General features: G+C 40.2%; 1 protein-coding gene across 3 annotated transcripts in view; it reads left to right on the forward strand.

Moving 5' to 3' along the window:
- The window catches only part of zfyve26 (zinc finger, FYVE domain containing 26), a 77882-nt gene extending 68054 nt beyond the window's left edge, over positions 1–9828 (forward strand). For all 3 annotated transcript variants that reach the window (XM_080203132.1, XM_080203134.1, XM_080203133.1), the window contains 3 exons: positions 248–430; positions 2292–2342; positions 5384–9828. In XM_080203132.1, coding sequence (XP_080059258.1) covers positions 248–430; positions 2292–2342; positions 5384–5587 — 438 coding nt within the window. In that variant the 3' untranslated portion in view covers positions 5588–9828. The remainder of the gene's footprint in view (positions 1–247; positions 431–2291; positions 2343–5383) is intronic.
- Positions 9829–10450: the final 622 nt, after the last annotated feature.

The following is a 10450-nucleotide window of genomic DNA, read 5'->3' on the forward strand; positions in this document are numbered from 1 at the left end:
GAGATTGTACAGTTACCAGGCCTTGCAATGTAGATTTGTTATTCAATGGGTGATTTGATGGAGGAATTTATTGTTCCAGTTTGTCTAATTTCTCTTTGATTATTATTTTGCTTTTGTCCTAACATCATAAAATTGTTTACTGAAACACTTAACACATTTTTCCAAATTGCTATACATTCTTAAAGAACAGTGAGATTATCATTGGTCACTTTTGTATTCCTCCAATCCTATTTTATTTCTGACCCAGGACTTCCAGCTGGATGCAGCTGCTGTATACGATAAAACTGCAAAGCATCTTCTGCAGCATCGCAAGTTCTGTCAAATCAAACAGTTACTGAAATGTGTTAGTGAATCGGGTGTAGCGAGCAGCGATGATACTGATAACCTCCTCATCCGCTTTATTGAAGGTGGTGATGAACACCTTTCACAGGTGAGAACAGTCTAATCTTTAACCAATGGGATAGTGTGCCTCACTTCTAAAAAAAAAATTCTAATAAAGCGTAACCTCTTTCTATCAGACGGTTGCATTTAAAAGTTGCTCTGCATTAGTCTTACTTTACTGGTCTTATGAGGAGTACCTGGATTGGCACCTTGAGAGCTGGGAACAGGAAGGCGAGATTGGAAAGGGTGTCATTGGCTGGCATGGACAACACAGGCTGATTGGCTGCCTTCTGTGCTGCAACTTTTGTATGGTTCTAAGTTGCTAACTTTTCTAAATTTGTTCTGGCCAGAATGTTTCATTGCAGAGTGAAGAAGCAATAGTGTCCTTTGGTGGAAAAAGCATCATTCAGAACTTAAGCTAAATCTCTCCACTAGATGCCAACATGTGGCTTGGATTGTTCTTCCTCAACACATTTTGGGGAAAAGAATCTTTTAGCCATGGATTTTTAACTTCTAGCTTCAAGGCAGAATGAGTCCAGTGTAATTTCCTATGCATTCTCTATTCTTAGCTGTTTCTCACGTACCAGAGACAAATTCAAAATAACCTTTTTCGGGTGCTGCAAATAGGGAACTCCTTGCCTCACTTCACCAAGTATTTTCCCTTCAGGCATCTGAAACTCAAGCCTGTTATTTGCTGGCGTAAGCTCAATGATTTTATAAGCCTTGCTCGTCTGTTGCACAGTGGACTTAACTCTTGATCCTGGTTTCTCAGTTTGAGGAAAAATAAGTGATGAGCACCTTACTTAAACACAACTTCAGCGGTGAAAAATTTGGTTATCTTTTTTTAAAAAAAAATTCACTGTGGAATAATTTTAGAAGTATGGCCAATCATGGAATAATGAACATAGAAAATAAGATTAGCTTTAGATGAATGAGTACTTGTCATCAAATCTTTTTGTAGCTTGACCTCTTTCTTTTATGAAACACAAAGCTCCCATGCACCACTATTTTAATACTTTGATTGTTACTTAAGGTAACATTCTAGAACAAAATCCAGGGCAGCTCCAAATCATTTAAAAGGCCACGTTTTTAATTTATAAGTGTTTTAGAAAATGTGTTTAGTTTTTACTTGGATCTGAATTGATCTCAAGTTGTTCCTGAGATTTATTCTTGAGACATCTGTGCTTCCAGTGATCTACTCTGCATCTGAAAAACACGTGTTGCAATGATTTTACCATTTGTACAGGATGGTCCAAGGCCAGTTAAGAAACCTTTGATGTTGAATTTCTTTTCTTATATCTCAAACATGGGGTGGCAGGGGAGGAAATGGCAGCCGATTTCTGAAGGGATTAATCTTTCTTTCTTTGTGAGCCCATGCTGAGAGAGGGACTCTACCGAGAACATGCAAGATTCTGTTTTGTAAACTGTTTTATTTCCCATTCCCTCTCCCTTTGGAAGTAAAGGAATTAAGGGTTATGGTGACCGGGTTGACTAGTGGAGCTGAGTCCATGAAAAGATCAGCTATGATCTTATTGAATGACAGAACAGGCTTGAAGGGCCAAATGGCCTACTCCTGCTCCTAGTTCTTGTGTTAAGTTTTGGATGGCATATCTTGAGATCAGAGTAGTTGCATGGTTTTCCCTGAAAACTCTGTTTTGTTGCTTGTTATTGTGCTCTCAAGAGTCAGTTGTTAAAAGGACAGTGCTTTTTGGTGAGCGATACATTTGTTAGCCTTTTGTTGTTTAATGTTTATGCATGAGTAGCACAAAACCAGCTGTTATTATCATGTTGAATAATTTGCAATCAAGTATGGCCTTGTTGAGGAAATATTACAAATTCTGAGAGGTATTAATAGCAACTGACTATGTGTTACTTTGTTAACAGGTTGATTAATGCTCTTTTTGTTACAGTCAAAAGACCTAGAAAAACTGATTCTTGAAATGAAGAAAGATGAAAATAAGGTAAGCAAGCGGAAACTTTTCTGTCATCTAGTAAAGATGTTTTTGACATTCTTGTTAGGTAAATAGGCCCTTTGTTCAGCAAATGTATCCAGGCACCAGTTGAACTGTATAGAATTAAAGATCCTTGTGCTCAGTCACAGAAATATTATGATCACAAACAGAGTTACATAAGGACAATGAAACAGAGAAACAAACATTGATGCAGGGTAAGCAGCAGAATAATAATAAGCCCGGTCAAACAGTAACATAACAGGAGTAATGGGCTCTACTTGTACACAAAATACCCAGACATTTGCTCAGGAAATCTATCTACGTAGTAAAAGATTGTCTTTTCTCTGTCAAATTTCCTGCACCAAATTTCCAATTCCAATGTATTAATTGGCTTCTGTTTTCACTAAATTTGAATCTGTCATCCCTTTGGCAGCACTGCGACAGTGCCCAACCAAGGTCATAAATTCCATCCTCTATTACAGTGACTGTGATCTATTATCCCCCTTCAACTTCACCACAGCCTTTGACCCAGTCAACAACACCATCCTCCTCTTACCCAGCATTGTGGGACTGCCCCCTCTCTCTGTTCCATTGTTAGCCAAAATACTTAGCTACATTGAGTTGAGTTCTTTCAACTGAGTTGAGTTCAGTGCATTGAATTCTTTCCCATAACTTGCATTGTTTGCTCTGGAGGCTTCCAACGATTTAAGTTCAAGTTTATTCATTAGTCACAAGTAGGCTTGCATTAACAGTGCAATGAATTTACTGTGAAAATCCTCTAGTTGCCACATTCCTGCGCCACTTCAGATACACTGAGGGAGAATTTAGCATGGCCAGTGCCCCTAACCAGCATGTCTTTTGGACTGTGGAAAGAAACCGGAGTACCTGGAGGAAACTCACGCAGAGACAGAGAACGTGCAGACTCCACATAGATAATGGCCCAAGCCGGGAATTGAACCTAGGTCCCTGGCACTGCGAGGCAGTAGTGCTAATCATTGTGCCACCATGCCGCCCCTATGCCACTGTGCTGTGATAAGATCTATCCTTAACTATTTTTCTTCCTCATCCACAATTCATTTGCCGACATGGGGTCAACTTCTATACATTAGGTTGACAACAACCCAACCCAACCCGACCTCCATGAGCTAGCTCAACCCATCCACTGTCTCCATCTTATCTGTCATGCAGATGCCTACACACACAGCCTGTCCAAATCACGCTGAAGCATCTCTGCATCCTCCTCCCAGCTCGCTGTCCCACTAAACTTTGTATCATCTGTAGATAATACATTCAGTTCCTGCTTCCAAATCATCAATATATAATGTGAACGGTTGGGATCCTAGCACAGATCACTGTGGAATCCCACTAGTCACCTACTGCCAATCAGAAAAAGACCCATTTATGTCAACTCTTTGCTTCCTATCTGCTAACCAGCTTTCTATCCATCTGAAGACATTACCTGCAATCCCATGTGCTTTAACTTTACATAGTAGTCTGGTCTATGAGTCTAAATAAACCACATCCACTGGTTCCCCTCAGTCAACTCTGCTAGTTATGTCTTCAAAAAATTCCAATAGATTTGTCAAGCATGATTTCCCTTTTGTAAATCCATGCTGACTTTGATTATGATGTGGGTATGCCGGCGTTGGACTGGCGTAAACACAGTAAAAAGTCTGACAACACCAGGTTTTAGTCCAAATGATTTATTTGATAATAGACTCACAAGCTTTCGAGGTTTCCCTTTTCGTCAGGTGAATAGAGAGTTCTGGCCTCAGACAGAGCATATAAAGCACAGACAGTTTAGAGATTACCGATTAGAATGCGAATCCTTACACCTAACCTGCTGTTTAAGACCTGAAGTGGCTGACAATGTGAGTGGAAGGAGCACTGATCACAGGTTACAGAGATGTGTATTGTCTCCAGACAGTACAGTAAGTGAGGTTTTGCAAACCCAGGCAAGTCACGGGGGTTACAGATAGTGCGACATGAACCCAAGATCCCTGTTGAGACTGTCCTCGTGTGCGGAACTTGGCTATCAGTCTTGACGGTCTCAACAGGGATCTTGGGTTCATGTCGCACTATCTGTAACCCCCGTGACTTGCCTGGGTTTGCAAAACCTCACTTACTGTACTGTCGAGACAATACACATCTCTGTAACCTGTGATCAGTGCTCCTTCCGCTCACATTGTCAGCCACTTCAGGTCTTGAACAGCAGGTTAGGTGTAAGGATTCGCATTCTAATCGGTAATCTCTAAACTGTCTGTGCTTTATATGCTCTGTCTGAGGCCAGAACTCTCCATTCACCTGACGAAGAGGGAAACCTCGAAAGCTTGTGAGTCTATTATCAAATAAATCGTTTGGACTAAAACCTGGTGTTGTCAGACTTCTTACTGACTTTGATTATACCACTGTCTTCCAAATGCCAAGTTATGAAATCCTTGATAGCAGACTCTAGCAACTTCCCCAGTATCAACAATACAACCTCTCAAATACTGGCTGCTGAAAGTCAGAAATATGCCCTCATTATCTCTGTTGCTGCTATTCCCAGTGGTTTCCTGGTTAACGTCCTGTTCTTTTTCCTCTGTGAAATTCAGCATGTCTATAACTCAATTTCATGTAAGATGAGGTGAGAGTGCATTTGACCTAGTGTTGCATCAAGGAGCCTTAACAAAACTGGAGTCAATAGTGAGGAGTGGTCTCCGCCGGTTGGAGTCATACCTGGCACAAAGGGAGACAGTTGCGATGGTTGGAGGTCAATGCTAATAGTAAAATATATGTGCATTCTGTCCTGTGGGAATACATAGACAATTGCAAAACCAATTCACAGTAGAAAAGAATCTACTTCACACAACTGCTACCTCCTTGCTGATCATTAACTGATCATTTAACTTGTCACTACACATGACACATGGTAAATGAACGCAAGCAGAATTGTTGAACTTCTCTTGACAGAACCATACTTTTGTGCATGTTTAATTTCTGCAGTGGTTTGATGATTCGTACTTTCCAGGAGATACCTTGTAACTCAAATGTTTTGAATGCATCCACAGATTAAAGCTTTCTTGTTATGTAGTAAGTACCGCTCTGCTTACTTGGTTGCTGTGAAGCTTGAACCGGTGCAGGCGGTGCATATTGTACGGGAAGTTCTGGAAGCTGCCGAGAGAGCTGAGGATGAACTCATACCGAAGATCTGTAGAGATTGGCTGAAGTCACATCAGCTTAAGACTTTACCACACAAAACCCACAGCAAGTGATTTGAAAAGAGCATGAGGACAAAGCAATTGTGATTACTACCTCAAGAAAATTTACCACAAACCATTATTTGACTCAACAAAGGGAAGAAAGGTCCCAAGAATTGTTTGTACAATTAAGGGAATGGCATTATATTTTTGTTGCTTTACCTGATAGAAATCTTTTTTTTTGTTTTGAATTTTAGAAAGTTAATTGTTGAGCTCTTTCTGTTCTCTCTCTCTCTCTCCACCACCCATCACCCACCACATTCTGATTCTACACTTATTCTAAGTTTATTTGCTGTTAAGTTGTTGATTGCTGTCAAGACAGACGTTGACCACTAGCAGCTGCTTGGAAGTGGCACTGTAATAACTGGCTTAGTGATAGCAGAGCTTTAAAAGAGTGTAGGTTACTAATGCTCCAGCTTTGTAAGAGGTGTGATCTCATTTGAAAATAGCTTTCCTGGGTTATCAATTGAGGTCAAAAGCATGTCTTGTGGCTGCTAGTTGTGGTTGCAGAGGCTGAATTCTGGTTGGTCCCGACACTGATTTGTTCGAGATCACCTTGACAGAAAACCTGAAGTTGCTGTACCCAAATTGATAGCGAACTGATCAATTTCCAAAGCAGTTTCCACCGAGTGGCAAATTCCACTGTTGAATTTCAGCTGTGGGCTGTGAGCACCACCCCCTCCAAGTTGAACAAAGATTCTTAAATGTCAGTATCATGGTCAGCAAAGTGCTTCACTAGTGAAACGAAGAAATTGTCATGATTTCTGCTGTTGTCACTAAACTTTGTTAATCTTACGTACACCCACATTGACTGACCTATCTAAAGATGATCAAGTTAGAAGCAGTGTGTTTTCCCCCATTCCTTTTCTCTCTTTGACTCTTAACTGTGTACAGTTCCGCGGTGCCTGTAGACCTCTGGTACCTCACAGAGATGCCGCCATGTGTGATTTGTCCTGGTGACAGATTCCACTGTGGGGCCATCATGGCCTGTGCGTGACCCTGTTTTCACTCTATCTCCGCACAGCAAAGTCACTGAATGGCAGAACACCCAGGGCTTTCCCCCCTTCTGCTCCTCTTTACCCAGCCTCAGAAACTAGCTACAGAGTTTCTCCAGCTGTCCTGGCTGAGATCAGCCAATTTGGCACAAAGCTGACTTATTACTGTTCACACTAAAAGTACCGCTTCACTCTCTGTCATCAGTTGGATTTGGGGATTAATTTGTTTGCATGTCTAAAGTGGGAGTAATTTGGAGAGAAAAATAAATGTATGATCACAAATTTATTAATTTCAGAATGCCTTGACACTCTTTTGAGATTGAACTAAAATACAAAGACATGTTCCTTTGTATTTTAAGTACCTAAAGTCCTATTTGTGCAAATTCAAAGACAAACACATATATACTTCTGCATGTCAAAGGGTGAATAATGTAGATTCAAAGACAAACGTGTGCATACTTCCCCATGTCAAAGGGTGAATATTTTGAAGTATTGAACCCAGTTTTCCTATTTGTAACTTCTCTGATCAGCTTGGATAAATAATGGCTATCTGCGTGACATATGCATGAAATGGTCTTGTCATTATGCAAAAGCATAAGAATTCCGCTGCACCTTTTGCAGAATGTCACCAAATTGTCACGATGGATCACTGCTATAGTAGAGGGTAACAGAGTCCAAAGACTTGCTGGACAAAGGTATGCCTTTGTTTACCACTTTCAGTGGAAAAGGGTACCTGGAAAGTGTTACCTCACCAATTTAGGAACCAATACTGAGCTCACAGCTGTATGTCCAATGCCAGACATAATGACTACACGTCATTGGCGACATTTTGTGAAAATGCACCTTCACATTTTCATGCAGACTGTTTCATTGCTAAACTCTGAATATCATAGTGCCTATTGGTGTTCTGATTAAGGACTGATTAGATGCATTTAAAATGATAGTTTATCTCTGCACAAATAATGCAACTTGAATGAACAGAATACATCTATAAAAAATAGTATGTACTGTAAGTAGTCAGAATTGAAACCCAATCTTTATTGACGCAGTGACCACATAATAGAGCTGCACCCTCTCCTTTTCTCAAGATTAATATTTTCCTCTGCTTTCCTAGAGACGCCTTATTTTTATAACGTACAATTTAAATTTTTATATTTGGAAATTTTAAATTCTAAGGGACTATATTTGGAGTTGTCAGCATAATAAGTCTTGTAAAGGTTGATCTGTAAAGAATGTATATCCGAGGCATGTTGCATTGTGCAGTATTAACATTCATTAATAGTGTATCCTCCATAGTACAGTGTATAATATCATACGTAAATATTAGAATTCACAATGATCCAGGGCTGTAAATATGCTTCATATTCTGTCTTGTAATATTGATGGTTTTGTCTAGATGAAGTCCGGGTTTATTATATTTGGGTTGGGACACGGCCGCACTCAATTAAATATCCAAAATATTGTTATCCGGACTAAACACAGATCTCATTCTGCTTCTAGAAATAAATGCAGGACATGAAAGAAGTGGCACAGTGGAGGGCTGTGCCATGATGACTGGGTGCTTTTCCTTGTGGGAAGATGCATCTTTGGCTGATGGACTAAATCACTTTAAAACCATTCTTTTGGAAACACTGCACACTTTTTCCATATTGCTGTGCGGTGAGGTTCATTGTCCAATGGAATCCTTGTGTTGCCCTCCCAGTTTTCATCAGGAAATGCATTGCCTGTCACAAGAACTTTGACAGAGCTTTGTGACAAACATGTAATTAGAAAAAAAAATTAGCAAATTGAACAGAATAAGAAACCCTGTAAAGGGCAGCAGATTTTGAAATTAGAAATAAATTAAACTAAATGCATATGGCTAAAGAATTGTGTGTGTGCACGCGTATAGGACTGGGAGAAGCTTGACACAGTAAATGCCATTTGTAAGCTTGGTCACATGATTTAACTCTTGGAAACTAATTCACTCAATTTTAATCCTCTTGGGAACTGGGTTAGTTCTGGAATTAAGTATACATTGAAATGGAGTTAAATTGATCCGATGGAAATGTTTTTATAACAAGGTTACATTATTTATATTGAAAAATAGCTTCCTGTTTTAAAACAGCAGTGTTAACAGGCACAGTCACTGGGCTCCACTGCAGTTTCAGTTGACTGTGCTTTTTAATGTGTTTACTGATGAAAGTACAAAACTGATGACAAAAGCCAGACTTGCCAAAGTCAGAGGACATTTCAGTGGCTCCCCACATCCTCTGCAGGGGAACCCCTTACAGCTGGACTGGAAAATCCTGGCCAGTGCTTGTGCTCCTGTTCAGGCTTCAGTTATCATTCCTCTAGAGCTCTAGTGTTTATTCAGAAAGACTCAACAGAGAATGAAATGTGAAAAATTCCTGAGATTTCACTGCTGAGGAGCTTAAGTAGAAATGTACCTTTCGCATTTCCCACTGCCTGCTTCCTGCCTTCAGTAAGAGTTATTTTGTGGCACTGACTTCACTGATTACATTGGAAGCAGCAGACTGGTTAGCTCAGGTGGCACAGTGATAAGCCCTGCTGCCTCTCAGCGCCAAGGATCTGAGTTTGATTCCTGGCTCGGGTCACTGCCTGGTGTGGTGTCTGCACATTCTCCCTATGTCTGCGTGGGTTTCCTCCAGATGCTCTGGCTTCCTCCCACTGTCTGATAGACATGCTGGTTAGGTGCATTTGCCATGCTAAATTTGCCCTCAGTGTATCCAAAGAGGTGCAGGAGTGTGGTGCCTAGGGGATATTCACAGTAAATTCATTGCACTGTTAATGTAAATAAGCCTACTTGTGACACTAATAAATAAACTTAAATCCTCTTTCCCTGGAGCAAATCAGTCCCCTGACATTTTAATTCTTAAAACATTAAACATTTTTGCTGCGGGGAACCTTTATGATTTTGTTTTTAGTGTGGTGAAGTTAGCAAATACTTAACTAGAAGATAAAGATTCAGTTGGGCTGCATAAAGATTGGGATATTGAACATTTCACTTATGTACATTTTAATATACTGTAACAAACTGGCTATTTTGTCCTTTGTCCATTCAAGACTTAAAATCTGGACAACAATCTTATTTAAATTCTACTCTTTTCTATATAGTTTTAAAAAGTTAGGCTAAGAAGTTTTAAAGTTTATTTATTAGTGTCACAAGTAGGCTTGCATTAACACTAGTGAAGTTACTGGGTAAGTCCCCTAGTTGCCACACTCTGGTGCCTGTTTGGGTACACTGAGGGAGAATTTAGCATGGCCAATGCATCTAACCAGCACGTCTTTCAGACTGAGGGGGGAAACCAGAGGAAACTCTCACAGACGGGGAGATTGTACAAACTCTGCAAAGACAGTGACCCAAGCTGGGTCCCTAGTGCTATGAGGCAGCGTTGCTAACTACTGTGTCACCTTGGCTATCATAATTATGGAAAATCGAATGGTTTCACAGCTCTTGCCTGAGCAATCCAGAATGACTTCCACGTTAAAGTTGTCACTGCATGAAGCTATCTAACGGTAGGTGAAGCTTTCAGACGGTGGAGAGATTTTTATTTGGCAACTTTAAATTGAGGCACAGCAGAATTGATGACGAATGATGATTGCATTGTGAGGGCTTCACGATGTGAAAGGCTATGCAAAGTTTATCATTGGTTTGTTGGATACAATTCAAATAAACTGCATCTTTTTGTTTTACTGTGAGGTATTAGCCTCTGTGATTGTTTGCAGAGTTGCACTGTAAAAAGCACTTTAACCTGTGAAGCTACTCAACCCAGCTGTACTGAGATTAACCTTAGATGCCAAATACTTTGGAATTATTTTGCTAACGTTTCTTAAACTGGACTTTCGTTTTAAAAGCTCTGGATAATCCTTTAATAGTTAC

Source organism: Carcharhinus amblyrhynchos, chromosome 14 (genome assembly GCF_965287045.1).
Source record: "Carcharhinus amblyrhynchos chromosome 14, sCarAmb.v2.hapA, whole genome shotgun sequence".
Lineage (NCBI taxonomy): Eukaryota > Metazoa > Chordata > Chondrichthyes > Carcharhiniformes > Carcharhinidae > Carcharhinus > Carcharhinus amblyrhynchos.